Source organism: Vidua chalybeata, chromosome 9 (genome assembly GCF_026979565.1).
Source record: "Vidua chalybeata isolate OUT-0048 chromosome 9, bVidCha1 merged haplotype, whole genome shotgun sequence".
In the NCBI taxonomy this organism is placed as follows: Eukaryota; Metazoa; Chordata; class Aves; order Passeriformes; family Viduidae; genus Vidua; species Vidua chalybeata.
The window spans coordinates 24,206,354-24,228,421 of record NC_071538.1 but is presented as its reverse complement, the minus strand read 5'-3'; the positions used below and the strand labels follow the sequence as shown (position 1 = coordinate 24,228,421).

At 38.1% G+C, this 22,068-nt stretch overlaps 1 protein-coding gene across 5 annotated transcripts in view; it reads left to right on the top strand.

The window, feature by feature from the left end:
- The window catches only part of COL11A1 (collagen type XI alpha 1 chain), a 131,754-nt gene that overhangs the window by 89,946 nt on the left and 19,740 nt on the right, over nucleotides 1-22,068 (top strand). For all 5 annotated transcript variants that reach the window (XM_053949936.1, XM_053949938.1, XM_053949935.1 and 2 more), the window contains 12 exons: nucleotides 1,003-1,056; nucleotides 1,994-2,101; nucleotides 2,866-2,955; nucleotides 3,224-3,277; nucleotides 8,909-9,016; nucleotides 9,928-10,035; nucleotides 11,093-11,146; nucleotides 14,574-14,627; nucleotides 15,338-15,445; nucleotides 16,016-16,069; nucleotides 16,992-17,045; nucleotides 17,143-17,196. In XM_053949936.1, the coding sequence (XP_053805911.1) occupies nucleotides 1,003-1,056; nucleotides 1,994-2,101; nucleotides 2,866-2,955; nucleotides 3,224-3,277; nucleotides 8,909-9,016; nucleotides 9,928-10,035; nucleotides 11,093-11,146; nucleotides 14,574-14,627; nucleotides 15,338-15,445; nucleotides 16,016-16,069; nucleotides 16,992-17,045; nucleotides 17,143-17,196 (900 nt within the window). The remainder of the gene's footprint in view (nucleotides 1-1,002; nucleotides 1,057-1,993; nucleotides 2,102-2,865; nucleotides 2,956-3,223; nucleotides 3,278-8,908; nucleotides 9,017-9,927; nucleotides 10,036-11,092; nucleotides 11,147-14,573; nucleotides 14,628-15,337; nucleotides 15,446-16,015; nucleotides 16,070-16,991; nucleotides 17,046-17,142; nucleotides 17,197-22,068) is intronic.

Genomic DNA, 22,068 nt, shown 5'->3' with positions numbered 1-22,068 from the left:
TCTGAGGGAGTGCCTGAGTTATGGGCCAAACTGAGCCCTGGTAACATCTGGCTGGCAGCCGGAACAGAATCAGATTGAGGCAGCAAAGCTCAAACAGGAACTCGTGGAATAGGGCAACTATCAGTCAGACTGCTCAGGGGAAAACTGAGTAGGGCCCAATATTTGAAAAAATTGGGCCCAGATGACCTCTTTGTTTTTACACAGGTGAGCAGAGCAGGAGGCGGACACAGGCTGTTCAGCAGGCAATAGTGTGTAGGACACTAAAGTCAGCCAGCAGGAATGCACTGTCTAACACTCCTACAATATTTGAAAAAAATAATTTAGCATTATTCAAAGATGCATTAAACAGTGCTATTAAAAAGTGACATTCTCATTCAGATTATTGACTAATTTTGGCCTGAAATTCTGGGCCACTGATCAGAAAATGAAAATTATGTAAAATTTACATGTTCAAAAAAATTGTCTCAAAAATATTTTATCTTCTATTCTGTTTTTGACATCACATTGATTTCTCATTAGCTTCATTCTTTTTGTGGCACTCATGTTGCTTTTTCTACCATTTCTATATAACCTTCACCTTCCCTGGATCTTTATTTCGTTTCAATTTCTTTTTCTCTCACCTCCACTTTAATGCCCTTCCAACTTAATAGTCCATCTGTGTCTTTCTTTAAAAAGCATTTTTATGCCAGGCTTTATGATTCATAATATACATATGTAAAAATGTATTTTCAGCTGTCTTTTAGCTGCATCACTTATGCATTCAAACTCATCTAATCAAGTTCTCCTAGAGAGATCTGTAAAACTGACAGTAATTTTTACTGCTGTACCACCTCAGAGAGATGGGAACTGAGAGATGGAAGAGAGATTAATCAGCATTTTGTATCTAGGCATACACCGACAAAAACAATTTCTCTTTTTTATTTCCTGAAGAGAAGGAATGTGTGACATGGAATTTCTCTATAGCTTGTAAAGGGTAATGTAATATTCTATAATTTTTTACAGGGTTTTCAAGGAAAAACTGGTCCTCCTGGTCCTGGTGGTGTTGTTGGCCCTCAGGTAGATAATTTCATTTCATAGTTGACTTAATGAAACCAACATTTAATGGTTATATTATAGATAAGGCAGTTGCTTTTGCTGTGTTAAAAGAACCACATTAATGGTTATATTAACTTTGTAACAAAAATTGCATGACAATATTAGAAAGCTATACTTAGTAATCATCAGTGATTCCACCAAAAAAATGAAAATATTTGGGTTACCCTTCCATTCTGTTTTATGTTTTGATTTGGGTTTTCTGTTGGTTTGTTGTTGTTTCAGGGGGTTTTTATGTGATTATGAAATTGGTGGTTTACAGAAGTCAGAGACAGATTTCTCTACCATTAAACATTTTAGAAAGAACAATGCAAAGTGTGAATTTCTTGCCAGAGAAAAAATTTCAGTAACTTTTAGATAGTGGAGAGATAAACTATCAACATTCCGTTTGATTTAACCTTATTAATTTACAGCTTAATCAAGCATTTAGAGCTTTTTTAGCTAATTCCCTCAGTGGAACTTTTCTGCCAGGGAATTTGAAGAGAGATCTTTCAACTCTCCTGCCTTACAATTCCAATTATTCAGAAAAGCAATAGTACAGAACTGTTTCAAGACAAGAATAGTACATGGATTTCTCTCCTGTGTCCTTTTTATAACCTTCTCCCATACACGCTGTGTTTTAAAGCTTCAGTGCTTAAGGAACAAGGTCAGGATTTCACTCTTTGGAAGCTGCACAGACGTGTCTGCAGGCAAAATGCAATGCAAGATTTATTTTATAGGACAAAGATATTTTGTAAGTCAGCCTTGCCTGGAGGGAAGGTGAGGAATGTATGCTAACCAATGGCAACACTGTTTGGTAACATAACAGCTGGATATTGAGAATCTGCTCCTCTCCACTTCCTCCCACACCCGCAAGACAGTAAATAACTTCAGGTGACTGAAGTTGTACTTTTGTGCCTAGGGTCCTACTGGTGAGACTGGTCCAATTGGTGAAAGAGGCCATCCAGGTCCTCCTGGTCCCCCAGGTGAACAAGGCCTCCCAGGTGCTGCAGGAAAAGAAGGTGCTAAGGTATGATGTGGCTTTGGGGAACAAACAGGAAGGGACAGATAAACTGCTGACAGTGTGACATTTCAAATCATCATGTAGGCATGCAGAATAAAATCAGAACCCACAGTTTAAAATCATGATTGGCAGGTTTCACCCAGAAGGACTTGGAAGACTGGAAGATACCAATTTTAGAGCTATGTCTGCTTCCACTGAAATAATGAGAATTCTCTTGAGCCAAAAATTACTATTTTTGTAATAAAAATGAAAGAAAAAATTGTTTGCATATAATATGCATTCAATATGGAGATACTTAGTAATGACATATTCAGACCAAGGTAGAAAATTGTACACTGGCATTTAAAGTCAGATGTGTAGTAGTGAATAAAAGGTAGAATTTCACTGAATAAATTTAACTCTTTGCTTAATTTTTGGCTACCACTGGGGAACAAGACATATATTACATATCTAGTTACTATGTAATTCTATTCAATCTTTGATTATAATTTGGTGTCAAAATTTTTTATTGAATGTATCTTTAAACTTATTTTTACAGGTTGTTGTGTTTTTAACTATTTGTATTCCATAATTGGTACTGTATTTTGTCAAAGTTCATTATAAATTTAACCACAGACTATTTTACTGATAAAAGAATTAGTGGGTGAATAGCTGGGGGCACAATCTTTGTTTTTATTATTATAACTAGGGTCTGGTAGTTAATTTTCATCTCTCATTCTACACCTAATTTTTGAGCATATTTTTTAATCAAAATGTAATACGTTTCGCAGGGTGATCCAGGCCCTCAAGGCATTCCTGGGAAAGATGGACCAGCAGGTCTTCGTGGCTTCCCTGGAGAGAGAGGCCTTCCAGGTGCTCAGGTATGATATAAGCACTAGAGCAATTGCCATGGTATTTCTAAATAAAAGAAACAATGTATTAACTCCTTTATTTCATTGTCTTCTACTGTGCTTAAAATAAAAGCAATAAGAGAACAGAGAAAAATATAATTGGCTAGATAAGAAGTAAGGAATTTATTCAGGTCTGTTTCTTTGGATCTTGACATGTTTCCTATTATATGTGTTGCAAAATTACTCTTGAACTTTCCACTTTAGTAGACAAGCTTTTTTTACCCTTTCCATTTTTTAGGGTCCAGCTGGTCTGAAAGGAGGGGAAGGCCCACAGGGTCCACCTGGCCCAATGGTAAGTAAACATAATAATTCTATGGAAATATAAACAATATTACCTAATAACCATTTTTCTTCTTTAGATGCTGGGGTGTTTTCATTAACACAATCTGTAAAACAGCAGACAGATCAGACTTCTACTAAGTATCCATACTAATAAACATGCATGGATTATGGAGGTAGAGAATATCTGAAGCCTTCTGCCACTAGATTTAGTTACAACATTTACTTGCTGCTCAATGCTTGTCACTTATGTCAAATTAGTTTTGAGATGAGAGAGGTTTTCCACAGTGGAAAAATCCATGGATAGTGACTGATGGACTCATGCTGTTGTGGTGGGCTTGCCTAGGCTGGATGCCAGGTGCCCACCAAACTGCACTATCCCCACCCTCCTCAGCTGGACAGGAGAACACAACATACACTGAAAGGTTTTTGAGTCAAGATAAGGACAGGAAGATCAGCTACCAGTTACACCATGGACAAAACAGGCTGGGAAAATGAGTTTAATTTATTTTCAATCAAATCAGAGTAGGATAGATAAACTGTAAAGTCTGAAAACACCTTCTCCCCACCCTCCCTTCCTCCCAGGCTGAACTTTACTACTGATTTTTGTTTTATTCTGCCCCTAAGCAGTGCAGGAGGATGGAGAATGGTCCTCAGTTCATAACATATTGCCACTCCTTCCTCCACATGGGGAGGACTCCTCACACTCTTGCCCTGCTCCAGTGTGGGATCCCTTGGCTGTGAGGCAGTCCTCCATGAAGTTGTCCAACACGAGCCCTTCCCAGGGCTGCAGTTCTTCATTAACTGCTCCAGCCTGAGTCCCCGCCAGGGTGCAGTCCTTCAGGACCCAAGGGGTCACAAGTCCTGCCAGCAAACCTGCTCCAGTGTGGGCTCCTCCCTCCACAGGGTCACAGGTCCTGCCCGGAGCCTGCACCAGTGCAGGCTCTCCATGGGGCACGGTCTCCTTTGGGATCCACCTGCTCCAGTGTGGGGTCCTCCATGGGCTGTGAGTGGATCTCTGCTCCCCTTCTGTTGTGCATTTTTTTCCCACTTCTTAAATACATTATCCAGGAGGTTCTATCCCTCTCACTTATGGGCTCAGCCATGGCCAGCCCATCGGTCCATTTTGGAGCTGGTTGGTGAGAGCTCCACTGGACATGGGGGAAACTGGCATCTTCTCCCAGAAGTCAGCCCTGTAGTCCCCTGCTAGCAAACCCTTGCCATGCAAACCCAGTACTCCCGTGTTCCCTTTGTACAACTGTGTAAAATCATGTCATGCAGGAATTTTCCTTCTTGGCATTTTAAGCTGAATAGTAGAGTATGCTTCAAATTACCTATTCTCTGTTGTCATGCTTTATGCAAAGAAGTTCTACAAGGATGCACTGGCATTCAAAACATGCTAGAGTTATTCCCAAATGTGAATTGTGTAGATTTCGACAGTCATCTTGTCAACTTATTTCTTTCATACAGTGCAATTGAGGTTAAAAAAGAAAAGAATCAATCATCACAGCTATTCATGCTAGGAAAAAAAAAAGTAATGGAGGAGCTGAATTTCTATGTGCTTCAACAAAGCTCTCTTATGTTCTTGCAATTCATATTCAGATTAGAATTCATTAAACAAGGATAAAAATCCACACATAGTACAGTACAAGTAATACTTGGGACTTGAATTCATAAAATGAATTATTGAATTCTTAATGCCAGAAACCTGAATTTACAGTTCTTAACACTGTGAAGTATATATATATTCCCAAAAGGTACCAAAACAAAGAATGGAATGGAATGGAATGGAATGGAATGGAATGGAATGGAATGGAATGGAATCTAGCAGGGAGAGTCAAAAGAGATATCATCTTACCCATCTGAAGAACCTGAAATGTTAAAAGAAAAGATGAATCAAAGTCAAGAAGGCATAGACCAGAATAGTCTCTTCAATCTAAAGGTCCTGTCTTGATTTTTTGTTGAAGGAGCCCTTAAGGCTGGACTGACCTCTCAAGTAGATGGTTCAGGTGCAGTGACCCAGAGCCCTTCTGAGCATGCACAGAGCAGCCAGCACAGGCAAAGCTGACATGTGACACAGCCCCCTTTGCTAGCCAGCATTGTTCACACAGGAGCCGTGCCACTCCTGTCATGGTCCTCAGAAAGACACATCACACAAGATGTGAGGCAAAAGTACACACCTTATTTAGTGATAGCTGTGTGTATTCTGAAATATGTATGTTTGAATTGAAATTCAGATGATCCATGTTTTTCTAATTCTTACAGGGTGTATATAAGTTAGTGTTTTAGCTGAGAACATCAGGACTTTTTTGAGGAGGATGTCTCAATTATCCCCATTTATGATCCTTCAGTTCAAATGACGGAGCTCTCTCAGAGCTCATGAATAGGATTCCTTTCATGTGAAAATAAATTGGTAGAGAAAATCCAGGAGCACTATTAATGCTCCCCAGCTAATGGGAGTTCAGTGCCAGGCTGAAATCATCATTAATTTTAGTTCAGAAACACACAGAGTATGGGTATCAGGAGCACACTACCAAGGAATTCAGTTCATAGACCCATCCCTGTTGGGGCCACCCTTCCTGCTGAGGTAAACAGTCATAGAAAGAAACCCTTAGGAGGCTGAGGATTTTTTGCATATAGTTTTTCCAGTCTTTAAGAAATACAGGTAGTGGTAGCAGGAGTTGAGAGTTTGAAGGGCAAAATTTTTAATTGCTTTAAATATATTTGAGCTCATTGTAGTGCAAGCGGGTCACTTGAGGTACAAAGAGGACCAAGTTGCCCTTAAAGTATTCCAAGTCCTCAGTAGGATTTTTATCTGTTTCATCTTTAATTACTAATTTGTTATCTCAAAACAGTATTCAGTGAAAAAAAAGGTGTATAGGTGCCCTTAATACTGAGTTTCTGTGCACCTTCAAGCACCACAGTTAAGCCACAACTGCTTGCTTTTTTTCACAGAAGCTCACAGCAGATCATAAGCATCAAATACTCTGAAAATATTTATCCCATCTATTTTTAGCCAACAGTGGGTACACACAGAAGTGTAATTGTAGTGGAGTCTTCATTTGCCATCTATAATAGGAAAAGAATCCATGCCACTGGCTGACTTTCCTGTGATTTCCTGCCAATTCCAATTGTTTCTAGCTAGCATATATAGTCAATTATAAGCTTTGTTTGGCTGGTGCATACATCTGCAAGCATACCAAACAAATGACTGCTCCAAATACTGTGCATATGCCAATTATTCTGTTTAGAGGGATTTGGACAAAAGAAAGAGATGCATGAATGCATGTCAGAGCAAGAGGGGGTTCTGCAGGATTGAGGGGGGATATTTTCATGGTTTGGGGTTTTTTTGGAAGGGGGTTGTTTTTTTTGTTATTGTGGGAAGGGGGTGTGAGATTTTTAACAGTTCTCTTTTATCTGCTCTCTTTGTTGCTTCTGTTTGTTTTCTTCCCTTCTTCTACTACCGTGTGGAATGCTGAATGCTAATGAGAGAAAGCTCTTTGGAATGTCAAGCAGTCATTTTTCATTTGTTCATTTAGGAATAGGATGCTCAAATTAGACTCAGAATAAGCCAGCTGTAGGCTACCCAATTATCAGTACTAAACTATCTAGAGCTATCTTCATCTATCTGACAACATTTTACAGTCATGGGGACATTCACTTGTTGAGCATTTTGTTAACCATCAGTAAAAAGTATTGCTACCACTATGCAATGTATACAATAGCTGTCATTACATATCTCCTCACAGGAAGTGAGATAAAACCAAGGTTGCTAATGAGTTTATAGTCTGTATAGCAGCAATACAAGACAAAACACAAACTTCCATTCTGTAGAAAAGTTTAAAGAAACCCAACAAAACAAATTAATAAAAAGATTCCATGATGTGAGTACTGCAAGACCAAAGGTTAACAGGTGGTTTCATAACATAAGGAGCTTGTTTCATGATGGGACAGATTGACCAGAGAAAAAATAAAACACAGAAAGAGAGAACAGATTTAAGAAGCTGCTTAAAATGCTCTTCTGAGTTGGGACTATAATTTAATATGTTCTCCTGTGCTCAGAGGCCATTCTCTCAGAGAAAGGAGCAGTTCCTTGAAAACAGGAGGTGTAGTCCATCTTCATAACTCATGTGAAATGCAAAGATAAGTGTGAAGACTTGGCTGATTAAAAAGAGCTACTGGAAATTATGGCCTCTCTTAGTGTCTGCTGTCTGACACAGGAAAGATCTATGAGTTATTTGGTTTTTTTCCTCTCGATTCTTACATCCTCCTGATGAGATGACCTAAAATTGTTTAGCTTATGAGAGCTGACAAGATCAGAGACCATGCTAGTATGGCTGTAGGGTGATGACCTTTTCTTGTTGAATTCACTGAAGCCTTAGGAACTAAAATAACAGAAATAGGACAGAAACTTAGGCAGCCTCCCAGACTTTAAAAAATCCCCATCACCTGGAAAGATAAAGTCACCTATGATTTCCATACAAATACTTACTTTGAAAATTCATGCAAATTTAGATCTTACTGAAATAACTTGCAAAATACTTTGAGAAACCATTCAGCACTCTTTTCTGTCACATTTATGTGGAGGGAAAAGCACCTTATTATGAAATTAGTACCATTTATGCTAATGAGGTCAGTCTAGTACAAGCATGTCATGAGTAAAAGCAAAAAAAATAGGGTCCTCATAGATGAAAGCATCTTAAAATTCCAATATCTACAAGACAGCAAATTTGACCTTGCTTAAACATGAAAAAAGGCCATTTTGAGTCTCAGTTTTACTTTTATTATTTTTATTATTTTTATTATTATTTTCTATTACTATTCTATTCTGTAATGTATCAGCCTGCTTTTACTGTATCAATTGGAGAAGTGAAATTACTAATCATAACTTTGAAGTGTTGCAAACTCTCTTGAAGGCATAAAGCTGAAAATTTGGGGAAATATTTGTGTACAGCAAACATTTAACAATACCCTCTTAATGCAAAAATTGTAAATTATTTAAAAGACAGAAAACAAAGATGCAGTTTTAGTGATTTTCAATACATAGTACATGTTGTTTCACCCTTAATTTTTAATATTAGATTTTTAACTTTTTCTGTGCTTATCTAAAGATGCCTGTACATTAAAAAACCTCCTCTGTAGAACACACTAAATTAGTCACTATACTTGAATGTATTTTTACAGAGGTCAACTGAAATGCAGAAATGTGATCATCACAGCAGTAAACAGCACAAAGGTTTACTAAAAATTTTGTTTTTGGTGTGGCTTAGTTGTGTATTTTGATATGGTGAATCTTCTTTCATCAAAGTAGTATGTTAATATATTTTGAAAACATAGAGGGAAGTAAGTTCTTGAAAAGAGTCTGGTTTTAAGGACACTCTCATTATGATGAACAAATACAGGAAGTGGTATTTACAAAAAATAAAATTAATGTTGTATGAACTGTATCAAGTATGAATTTCAAGTTGGTCCTTCCAGCCTTTTTTCTTTACTTGCACACATGATAGATGCGTAACCCTCAACCAGCTGAACTTGCACTGATGAGCAGCTTTTCTGCTGACTTGCCTCATGAAAACCACCAGCATTCCCAGGGCTCTCAGAATTCCTTTGTCCTTTTGTTCCTTTATCCTCTGTCTTTTTCCAGGGCTCGCCAGGAGAGCGCGGAGCTGCGGGCACCGCTGGCCCCATTGGGCTGCCAGGCCGTCCCGGCCCTCAGGGGCCTCCAGGCCCCGCCGGAGAGAAGGGTGCTCCCGTGAGTAACCACAGTCCCATGAAACTATCCCAGCACACGCTTCTCATTCCAGAATGCTACTTGCTCCCACTCCGTTCAACATGTATTCTCAGAATACCCAACCTACTCATTTTAGATTTACAAATACGTACATAGTAAAATATAGTAAAAATGCAGCAAACCCCGGATGCAGGGAATTAATGATGATGTCTGGCTCCAGATCAGAAGGCTGAAGGAAGCTTTATTAAAACTATACTATATTGCATTAATACACTATTTAAAGAGATACTATACTATTCTACATACTTACTTCTTACTTACCTATCAACTAACTAACTCATGACTCTCTGCTGAGAGTCCGAGCCACAGCTGGATCCCATTGGTCACTGAACCCAAACAACCTTCACCAGAATCCAACCCAGCAATCACTGCAGGTAAACAATCTCCATACCACATTCCACATGGGGAAAACAAAGGAGCAGAGATAAAGATTGTTTTATCTTTTTCTCTCTGTGCTTCTCCAAGAAATCCTGAGAGACAGAATTATGTCTCTCTGTCCAGAGAATGTGAATGTCACAGTAAAATATTTCTCATTCTGCTCTCTAAGACCAGGAAGGGTTAAAACTGTTGTTATCACAGCAGGGAGTGGATAGAAATCAGTCTTTCATTAAAACTTTGTACACAGCCACTCTGCATTAGAGTACAAGTGTATTTGACATCAGCTTCCATTTTTACTTCATATCATTCTCTTATACATTCTCTTCCCTTGATAATTTTCTTTCTGTTGTGGTGTTTTCTGTTTTGTTGGGTTTTTTTTTTTTTTTGGAGGGGGGTGGATGTTTTAATTTTGTATTGGTATTGGGACTCCCTGTACTGAAGTTTTCATTACTCTCCTGTGATAATGTGGATTGTTTCATTTTCTTCAAAACCAGGGTGAAAAAGGTCCCCAAGGTCCAGCTGGACGTGATGGAATACAGGGTCCTGTAGGACTTCCTGGTCCTGCTGGTCCTAGTGGTTCTCCTGGAGAAGATGGCGACAAGGTGAATCATAATTGGCATCTGGGAGAAGATCTGTCAGTTCAGCTGTCTGTAGCTTTCCTCACAATAAATAGGGTGACAAAGCAACAAATCTTATCCCTGCCTTCCCCAAATTCCCTCTGCCTTCTGCAAAAAATACCTAAAAACCTCTTCTATAACCAAATGTATGAGGGACAGGTGCCATGGGACACTGGGATATTTGTTAAGGAGCTAGTATAATTACATTTATCCTGGCAAAGAAACGAGGATGAAAGTGTGGCAAAATAAGGCAAATTATGCCAAAATTTATTTTTGCCTATTTTAGGAACTTTGATTACTGAATGAGTAAGATTAAATGTCTTCAGTAATATACAGGGATTCAAAACCACCAGAGGTTGTGCTGGTAGGTTGAGGGTGTCAAAAAAATTATGTTCACAGCAGAGATATTCTGTTGATGTCTGGCAGAATTTAAAATATGACACCTTTCAGGATCATCTGGTGTGGTTGCTTGACCCAGCACTTCTCTGTTAGTTAGCACAGGGTAAAGGTAAAGCTTTCAACATTCATTTTTGTGATGCATGAGTGTTATTTAACCCACAGACAGTATTTTCTGCGATTTAATTTAATTTTCTTTAATTATTGTATAAAGAAAACATTCTTTTCTAACGTGATTTCGTAGTGATTTGAATAATTTTGAAGTTTTGAAATACTGTAGACTCCAGTGAGAAGCAGTAGTTCAGTTACAAACAGATACATGAGTCTGTAAGTCAGGGTACTTTCATTATAAGTTCATATTGAAGATGACATAAGCAACATAATTTCCTTTATTTAGAACTCAGCAGCATTATACTTCAAAGCCAGGTCTTGTTGCCCTTTTCAATTCAGCAATCAATATCTGGATTAATATGACATATTATTGATCACTGCAGAATTGCTCCCTTTAGGCTTTCACTTGAAGCAGCTGCATAAAGCATAGAATAATCATATCAAAGGGAACATTTAGAGACACTGTGATACTGACTTCAGCTAAGTGTGAAGGAGACCATTTTAAACAAGTTTAACTTTTAACTTTCCATTACAGGGTGAAATTGGTGAACCAGGTCAGAAAGGTAGTAAAGGTGACAAAGGAGAAAACGTGAGTAGCGAAATCCTTTGTGCATTACATATATTCTTTATAAATAAAGGGTATTCATGCATGAAGTATGCAGGTAGCTTTGCTACATAAATGAGCAGAAAAAAAGACAGACTCCTAAAATGTTCCTTCAAAATAATGTTCTTTTACTGCAATACTAGAGGTTTGTACTTACAGATCCAGGCATGTATTTATTATTGCTCATATTCCTAGAGCTTACAGAATCATTACAAAATATAAACTACATTCTTAAACACCCTTCCTGTATCACTGAAATTCCTTCATTCTGTATTTGAACTGGAGAGACCAAGAATTCCCATACATTCTCTTACTGTGTGAACATACCCAGCTTTGGCTTCCTAGCCATGAGGATGACAAGTATGGAGACTCAGTAGAGGAATCTACTAAGGTAGTTTTAAAATTTGTAAAGGATATCTAATTCTTGGGGAGCACAATTAACTGATGGCAGATGAAATGGCTTATACAAGTTTTCATATATTATCATTAGGCCTATTAGTGAACCTAGGACTAATCATGTTTCTACTGTTTTGATTTGACATTTTTCTATCTTCAAAAAAGTTCAAGCACCTCCTTTTTTTATTTAGGCCAGACATATAAAATTAAGCTTTTTCACTGTGAAATGTGAAGCTAGAAAGAATAAAACTAGCATTTATTTATTTCTGTTTGATTGTGGTTTCTTTCCTAAAAATTCAAAATGGTATCTTTTCACTTCTGTTCAATTTCAAGATAAACTGGCACTTTACTTGAATTTATTTTTTTTCCTTAAGAAAAAATTGAGAACTAATGGCAGAAAGATCCCCTTTATTGTTATATTTCAACACTATTCAGAGTTAGCAAAGCTCTGAACTCAGTACAAGGGTATTCATGACTAAGTATCTTTGTCATATATATGACAAAGAAAACAGTGTGATTTTTGACATTAACAAGTTACAGAACAGTATATTACTTTAAAAATTACACCAAATTTATGGCCTACATATTATCATATGTTTCTGTGAGGATATGTACATACTCAAGCAAATCACAGTACATAGAATTACAGAATCATAGAATGGCTTGGGCTGGAAATGAAATTTAGGATCAGCTAGTTCCAACCTCTGATCCAGTTCCACTTCAGGCTTTGCATGTGGTCACAGGCATATCCTATTTTCCCCTTTGCCATGCCTCTTCATTAGAAATGCTTTGCATCAGAGAAATTCAGGGAAAAAAACACAAGCTGCACTCTTCTGGTTCAGATAATTTTAGCAGAGCTAATTATGCTGAGCATTAGACTGTGACCACAGTTCCCATTGTGAGTACTGATGCATTTGGGCCTGTTCTGGCAGACCTGCTTTACAAATAAAATGTCTGCAGCATTATCATTTGAGAATGTATCCTGGACTCCCAGTCTCAAGGTTTAATGCATTTGAGAATATTACACATTTTTCTTGAAATACAGGATTCAGTGTTGAGGCCTTAGTTGAAGTGAATGTACCTCCAGTTGAAATCACATGCCTTGAATCTATTTGCCCTCAACTGCAGTCATTCAACCCTGACAATTTCAGAATGTGTTCATTTTAAATCTGCTTTCCTTTCAACATGCTGACAGATGTCTCTTGGGGCAGGGAGAAAGGGCTTGTTGGTCACCTCTGAAAGATTCTGACGAGGAAGTACCCGGTTCTGAAATCACAGGATACAAAGAACAGATATTTACAATCTCAAACCACCCACAAAAGGCCTTGGTGGCCATTTAGAGCCTGATCACAGCAAGGACACTGATCAAAGAACTGATTCATCTTTCCTGTTTAAGAAGAGCTGGAAAAATCTTCAATTCCCCATTGAAACTAACAAAGATTTATTTTTGTGGGTTTGAAAATACTGTGCCTAACTATGTTGGCATATTCTAGTTAAGACAGCACAATTTTGTTGTTGATGTGCTGTCCTCCCTTGAACTTCAAAATCTCCACAGTTATCACAGCTGCCTTTATTAACTGAGGATTCTCTCATGATTCTGCTCTTTCTCCATTTGCCCTCCAGAGCAATGGAAAAATGAATCTGGCCATGTGTCCAAATAACTCCTCATTACTCAATTGCAGAGTACATTCCAACAGTGCTTTACATCAAAATGGGTTTTTAAATGAGTTTAAAAATGTATAGGCTTCATTCCAGAGCCTATAAAATGAAGGAGTACATTGAAGCATCTTGAAGAGTGCAGAAAAATCCATGCATGCCAAATTCCATTCTCATGGTAACACTTCCCAGTCAGCTGGAGCATTCCTCGGAGTCCTTTCATTTAGATATGTCACCACAGAGGCTAGAGAGCTTTGTTTCATGTATTGGCATCAGGTATGGGACAAAAATAAAACTGTAAAAGAGAAGAAATACGGAGTTTGATGTCTCATTCTCCCTAGAAAATAAAATGGTCCAAAATATATATAAAATCCAGAGAAAGAAATAGACTGCAAGACTTAAGAAGTCCCTTTATTTCATTGCCCTTATAAAGGGCACAATAATCTAATTTTAGCTATAGAAAAGTCTGTAAATCCCAGCATTATTCTCCTATAAACCAGAATTTGAAGCCTAGAAGTTGCAAGCAACTTGGCATCTGAAATAGACTAGAATTAGCCAAGGCCAGGTGATGAGTTTTGTACCTTCTTAGAGTTACTCTTTCTCAGTCTACTTCCTCTGGTGTGGCAAAAACAAGACTCAAACTACTACATCCTTTACACCTCATCATAAAGTAGTATCTTGTGTCCCTGTACTCTGATAGCTTCATTGTATCACATCTGCATGACTGACTTCTCATTATGTGCAATATAACTTAGTTATTATTCTGCAGGGAGAATGAAAAAAAAAGACATTCCTCTCAGACTGGGGTTTTTGCCCATTCTGTTGAAAAGAGACTTACTATCAAGAAAATGTGCTCAGCAAGAACTTGCACTTTTTCATCTCTCCTGGAGGTCAAAATAAGCTTTGTGCCATTGCAAAAATAATTAGCAGTTTTATAAAAACTACTCCAAATAATAAGCATTTGAATTAAAGATAGATTTTTAGATGATGCTTTAAAGTTTGAGAGATATTTTGCTGAAATCTCATTGAAAGTTTTGATATTTTTCATTGTGAAAAAAAAAATCATTTTGTTTCCTGTTCACATGGAAATTTATTCAGAAGCATTAAAAATTAGCTTCTAACAAATGCCAATATTGTCTATTATAGGTGTGAAAATCTGAGTTTTTGTGAGGTAAATAGTTTGTACTGAATGGAAAGGACTTGTGAATGATGCTACATCTTCCATGGAGAAACATGGAAATGCTGAATAGATTGTGCTCGTGCAAGTCAGGTTTTCTCTTGTGTCTGTATTTGCTTTTAATCTCATCATTGCAGATGTCACAATCACTAACTTGTCCTTTTGGATGTGTGTTTGTTGCAGGGTCCTCCAGGTCCACCAGGTCTGCAGGGTCCTGTTGGAGCCCCAGGGATAGCTGTAAGTAGCTCGTTCAGAGCCAACCCTGCATAACTCAGCTGATACTGACTTCAACTTTGAACTGTTTGCTCCTTACTCAGGAATATATTCCAAAACACCACTAACAGTTCTGTCCCTGCCCACTTACATGCAGTTCTTTTTTGTAAACAAGCCGTGGGTGTTACTGTATGGCAGATTTACAGCAGGGCAATAATTTGACAAAATTATTAAAAATTAAATACTGTAAATAGTGAATGGGGGTCATCCTTTCAGTGAACTTGTTTGGTGGTGTGCTTGGTAGCTCAGTACATATGCAGTTAAAAATAGTGTCTTTTTTTAAAATCCACCTGATACCAAGTGAATTAATTCTTATTTTTATTTAAAAGGCTCTGAATTTTTTTACCCTGAGTATTGGTAGAACCCTGTGCTACTCATACTTACATAGGTATTCAACAGCTAGAATGTTTATGCAGATGTGATAGGGAGGGGGAATTCAGGGAACATTTCTGTGAAATATGCAGCACTAATTGACCTGTATTAAACCAGAGCACGTGCTGGTATTCTGTTTGTGAAACAGATTGATTCCAGCCAAGATGATGAACATGCATTTGTAAAGACATTTAGTGTGATTCTGAGCCCTTTTGTAGTTGTTTCCCAGTAATTTCCATGGAGCTTTTCCTGTTGTTATCATCAGAGCTGTGATAGTTTTGCTCTTCATTGTTTCCAAACAGGGAGGTGATGGAGAGCCAGGCCCAAGAGGTCAGCAAGGGATGTTTGGGCAAAAAGGTGATGAAGGTCCTCGAGGCTTCCCTGGGCCCCCAGGCCCTATTGGCTTACAGGTAAATTCCTTTATTATTTTACCTGATATCTGAAAAACAAGATGTAACAGAAAAAGTGTAAGAACACTGATTTCTGTGTCAAAAACTGAATGACTACTGTCTTCTATTAAATAAATGATAGCATCAGTTAATTAGGACTGAAAGATCCCATATTGATGGGGTTCATGCATAAACAACAGATTTAATGCAGCAGGACTTAAATATATATATCAGAGCATAAATTATCCAGACTCCCACCTCAGGTCTGGATAATCCTGGCAGTGTTTTTAAAATCATCCAGTTTAGCATTTGTGTGTGTGTTTTTTGTTGTTTTTTTTTTTCCAGCCCAAATTTATTATGTCACCTAGTATAAGCATCCTAGGACTACCTATACATTTACTGTAATATGAAAAACTCCCTTCCTTTTCTTTCCATTTTAGTGCAAATAGGTCTTTTTCTTCTTGTTCGATCATCCTGCCCCCTCCCAAGTTCACAAGTTTGATGTGTAGATCTGATAACATTGTTTCATATTGATTTATAACTAATCATTCCAGGGACCCTACTTACAGTATTCTTCCCTGTGTTTTTTAGGGTCTGCCTGGCCCACCAGGTGAAAAAGGTGAAAATGGAGATGTGGGCCCAATGGTAAGACTTCTTCCCCACTGGTCACTCTAAAGGACATAAATATTCTCCATATATTATTGTCTTTTCTCTATAGCTCACCATTTGATAAGATATTCCTGAATTTGGTGACTGAGTGTGAAACATTTTGTGTTACATAAACTCTCTCTGGGATTTTCTTTGCTTTCCCACATCTATCCCCTCATCATTAATATTGAGATTTATGTAACATGAGAAAATACTGAAAAATAGATAGCAAAGCAGATGCTCCGTGTGACTGAGACAGTCCAGTGACAATCAGGTTCAGAAAAGAAAGAGGAAAAAGTAGATACCACTGCACCAGAGAGTCTGGAGCTGCCTTCCTGAAGTTCAGGCCATTGTTATTAACATACAGTGTCAGGTACTTGAAGGCCAGAAGATGGTAAACACTGCTTGGCTCTGTTTGCTTTCCCTGGGCGATGCATTTTCCAGCTGTTTCTCCTGCTGACAGAATGCCTCGTGGGCTGTTCCTGACTCCTATGCAAGCTCTCTAGTGCATACATTTGCCTCCAGCACCTTGTGCCAAGTCTGGATGCTTCTCTCCTGCCCATCTGTAGGCACCATGGTGCAGCTCTGCCCCAGGGCTGTCACAGACACTTGAACTGGTCCAGGTCTCTGTCAGTGGGATGGGCATGCAGGGAACCTGTAGGGAAAGAACCAATCCTCAGGGGGTCCTAAGCATCAGGTCATGTCCATGTCAGGTACTGTGTGGCACAGCCTGCGTCTCCTGTCACCCTTTGAACTCATCCAGCAGGCAGCAATCTGGCCCTGCTGTTCCTGCTGCATGGTGAAGATTAAAAGCCCTCTACAGATTGAGTATATTATTTTTCATGGGACAGAAATTCTTCGTGATTGTAACTATATCTGTTCTATGATTCTGTCACATCACATTGTCTCTTTGATACAGGGTCCACCTGGCCCACCAGGTCCGAGAGGTCCCCAGGGTCCTAATGGAGCTGATGTAAGAATCAATCTAATTTTTGTCTTGCTAACTGAGCAATAAGCACCCTATTTTGGATAACAATATTTTGGATAACAAAAATCTTTTATCACTGTAGGGTCCTCAAGGTCCCCCAGGCTCAATCGGCTCTGTTGGAGGTGTTGGTGAAAAGGTGAGTGTGGATGGAAACCCCCAAGGAAGAGAACACATTGGAATAAGAATGCTATATGACATTCATTCACTAAAATTCTTTTCATTGCTATTTTCAGTTCTCTATTGAGAAAATTTTCTGCCAGGACATGGAATGAGTTTGTTTGGGATTGGTTACTTTCATATTTTACCCAAGGAACATGCCAGATTGTATCCTCCTTATTCTTAAAGGAAGGATGAGGTATGCAGGGATATAAGGTCTTTTTTTTCAGTGATTTATTTGAAGCAATAGAGTAAACTATTATATAGTGCTGAGCAAGCAAAAAGTTCAAAAGAGAGTCTTAAAATGCTTGTTTATGTTTATTTTCTCAAGCTACATGACCTCAACCACATCACCTACGTAAGCCTAAAAGCCTTTTGCTGTAATGTTATAGATTTAACATTAATTTTTTTCCTGAATTTTGGAATGGGAAAGAAGATTCTTAGTGAAGCATAAGATGGAGGAAACAAAATAGAAATATATTCCAGGCCAATATATAAATTACTTATTGAGAAACTATGTAGATTGCTCTTGAGTATTTAATGATTTGTCACAGAGTATCAAATATGTTCAAAGAAACACCAGTGTCAGTGAATCCTAGAAAAGACATCTCTAGGAATGTCAGTATTGGTAGTCTTTCAGAACGCTTTCCATATTTTTAACTTTTCAGAACATGAAGCAAGATTTCCCTTTTTCTAACTAATACAGCCTTTTAAAAGAATCTTCAGGTGTTTCATGTTTTTTTTTTTCTACATGCCCATCAACTAAATCACTTACCAGTGCTCTGAGATGTGGAGAAGAGCGTACTTGAAGAATATAATATAATATTTGGTTTGATGGAGAAATATCCTACTTTGTCTCCCTTACTGTCCTTTGAGACCAGAGGGTACTGAGCTCAAACAGATGTCATTGTGGCAAGCTGGCAGTGCTTCACTGCAGTGCTTCTTTCTCAGGATGTGGCTCTGAGCATCAGCTCACCTCTTGGGAACAGCAGCATTCTGGTGTTTTCAATCTTTTTTCCCCAAAATTTCACAAGACACACAAAACACAATGCGCTCCTGCTCGACTGCATTATTAACAAGGATATTCCTTCTAATGTCCCAAGTTCATGACATTGTTCATCCAGCTTGGACTCATGAAAGGCTGCAGGATTTGTTTTTTTTCTCTCTGGGAAGAGTACCAAAAATGTGACACAATCTAGGAGTTGAGAGAAATAAAAAGTTACTGGGAAAAGAGGGTCTGTATGTCAGTGGAATACAGAAAATAATGAGAATCTGTATGTCAGTGGAGCAGAGAAAATAATGGGCATTGTGGGAAAAAAAAATTTTCCTGTGACCACTACTGAGAAAAATGTTAATTATGAGAACATCCAGGGTAGCACCCAATTATATTCAGTACTTGAAAAAAACCCCACCTTGTAAAATATTGTGGCCCATTGAACTTAATAGGAATTTTTGCCATTGGTTTCAGTCACCTTTTTAATTTTCAGCATTTCATGATCCAATTATATTCCAGCCATTTTCTAAACACACTACCTTATATTGAACTCCTTCCTCCTTTGTTTCTCCCTGCAACTCATCTGTGTGATTTAGAATCACTGTTTGTGATGATTAGGCCATGAAATTTAATTCAAGAACATGAATTCCAGACTGTTTATCACTTGGTTGTCATTTTTTATTTCCTCTAGCTTATATCCCATATTCTCTGACTTCACAAAGAGAAGCTTCCAAATGTATTATTTTGGACATTTATATTAATTGTAATTACTTTCCTCCCTCCTCCTCCTCAAGTTTTAGTACATGCCAGGGTATTTTCCTTGGTAGGGTATCTTTCTTCTAAATTTCAGTTCCTTTTAATGAGATTTCAAGCTGAGATATCATCAAGAGTTGTTTTTTCAGGGAGAGTTGCTGCAATGGGAGGACAGGCCATGCTTTTAAACAAAACAAGCATTTTTTCTTTTCTTTTTCTTCTCACACATTTTTCCCCCAATGTTTTTCTTATTATGTCAGCATGCTTTGGCCTCTGCACCCCTTTCAGGGAAGACACGCCATACTACAGATAATTCAATACAGTGAGTGTAGAATATGGAAGAACATTCTGGCATCATCCCTGTCGCTGTTGAGGAGAGAAGTAGGTTTGCTCACTTGCATATTTTAATGGTTTGACCAAGAGATTTTTTTTCATTAATACACGGATTTCAAACCCCCCTTATCTTCTGGCAGAGATAAACAATTTTTGTCACACTTAATGCCACACATTTTTAATTAGCTTGTTGTTTCCTCTGCTCTGCATACAAGGGCCTGAATGTTCAAAGGCATCAGGGCTGCAAATGCTCCTGTAGCCCTGCATTATTACTGCTGTAACCTCCACGGAGGGCCTGGCACTCAGCAGAACCATTTAAACCCAGCTGCCACACAGGGAGCACTCACTTTCTTTTGCTTTTAATTAAGAGAAATGGAAAACCAAAATGTACCTACACATGCTTATCTCTAATTTGATATCAAAGGTCTAACATGCAGATATTCTGAACAGGCAGGGAGTTGCTCATGACTTCTCTAACCTGTGCCTTAGAATGTACATATGAATTTACAACAGAGGGGAAGCAGATCAGATAATGTTAACCCCACACTTCCACATAACCTAATGAAATAAATTTGCCTTTCTAATTTAGATTAATTTATGATAATTGCACTGAGCACTGTGCTGTTCTTCTACCCCTTCTCCCTTCTACAGCACATTATAAACCATCAGAGTGCGAGAGCAATGCAAACCCAGTGTCTGCAGAACCTAAGCATTCGTTCTGTAGCCTCTCAGAGTTCAGACCTGGCTTACTGCATGAAAAAGTCTCGTGTTAGAAAACAATGATACTCATTAAATTTCTTCCTATTATATTGTTCTAAAAAAAACTTTCCAAAGCAGTACACTAATAAGGAGTGTACTACAAGGACTGTAAACATGTGAGATCAATAGTTCCCATGCTTAATCATTGACTTATACTGCAGATAGAAGTGAGAGGACAAAATCAATTGAGTATCCTGGCTCTAAGTTTGGAAACATGTTTGATACGTGTTCACAGACAATTTTATGTGTATATATCATTTTTCCACACACGTATGTGTAGACACTGCTAAGGTACCTAATCAAGGTGTGTCTGTGACAGTTTAGGCTACCTGAATATCCATCCTGACAAATTACTTTTAATAATGACCTCCTGACTGTGATTTTTTTTTTCATCCTTCTCCATCTCTCCAACATTGTAACAAAAGCCCTCCCAGAAAACACAGCCTTTAGAATTTCTCTCAATTAAATTTAATTCTCCACAGAGCCATTATATATAACACATATGCAGGCCTATGCAAAAGGGAGTCTCTTCTAGAGCTACAATTTCTCCCTTTTTTTTTGTTTTGTGAGAATGGCAAAAAGGAGCAAAACTTACTTTCCATAACCCAGTCAGTTGCAAAGTTGCCTCTCATTGTTATAAAATGAAAGACTATGTCCCAGAATTTAACCAAAAGGTGGCAGCCTTCCATCCACTATCTCTGCTTTGGGTATCAGCTCTCTAGAACTGATCATAAGGAAAACAATATTTTTTAAACCTTAAAACTTTTTAGCAATGTTTTTTTAAATTTTAACTTTTAGACTACTTTGCCTAGCTTGGTAGAAACCATTCTGCTTGCTTAATCCAAGAAGGTTTTCGGAATTAAGCGTGTCTGCAAAACGACATTTTGTAGTTTAAGATGTCTGTCTTTCCTTTTTGAAATTCTGTCAGAGGAAGGCTTTGTCTAAGAAAGACCACAGTAATTTTTAAAAGATCTGAGCTGCTAACAAAAGAGAGAAGAATCTCCAGAGATTGAATAAATATATTATTAGATCATAAAATCTGTTTCCCAACAGAACATGAAATATTTCCTGTGGAGAAGGTTCTGAATTAATACCATTGTTACTAAAATTGAAAAAAAAGATGAGGGCCAACAATAGCTATATATTACACAGGTTTTAGTAGCTATAAATATGCACTCTGTAAATATATATCAGCTACAGTCTTCTCTATCAAAACACTGTTTAACTCCCTTAACAGTTATCTAAACCAAATGCAGCATTTCATAGTACCTAATACTTGGAATATAGAAATCACTGTCAGATAAAACAAGGACTGCCTACATGGAAGGGGCAGATTTTTTAGTAGAGCAATGATATAGAAATATTAATGTGAGATGAAACTTTAACTGGTCTCATCTTTCACAAATGCCCTTTAAGGGAACATTTTGACATTTTCTAGCCCTTCCAATTTCTCAGTTTTCCACACTGCTGCTTGCTGGGGAGCTGCAGTGCACAGAGCCAGTGTCACCGTGTGTGCTGGAGCAGGCACCCCCAGTGCTCCCCTCGTGCGCCCAAGCGTAGGTCAGAGGGAGCCCAGTGTTGTTTGATAGAATGAAGATGTGTTTGTCAACAGGAAGGGTAAGAATTGTATTAGCAATCAAATGCGGATCATCATAAATTACAATATAATTAGGCAGAAAGGCAGAAGAAGAACTCTCTCTCTGAGAAGCTGCCAAGGGGATTACAATGCACTAGTGCTTGTCAGCAAAGACTGGGCACAATCAGTGCTCTTATGTCACTGCTTCGCTTCGTCCTGCCATGGGCTCACCTTTGGAAAGGCTCTGTATGGTGGACTCTGTGGATATAGTATGGCTACTAACGTGAAAAACATAGTTTTGCTGATTCCAGACTTCATTCTCTGTTGCTACAAAAATCTCATTTGACTGATAGTAGGCATGGACAAAACCCCAATGCTAATGATGCTGCAGACTCAGTAAATGCTGTGCAGATAATAAGGAAATGAAGATTATGAAT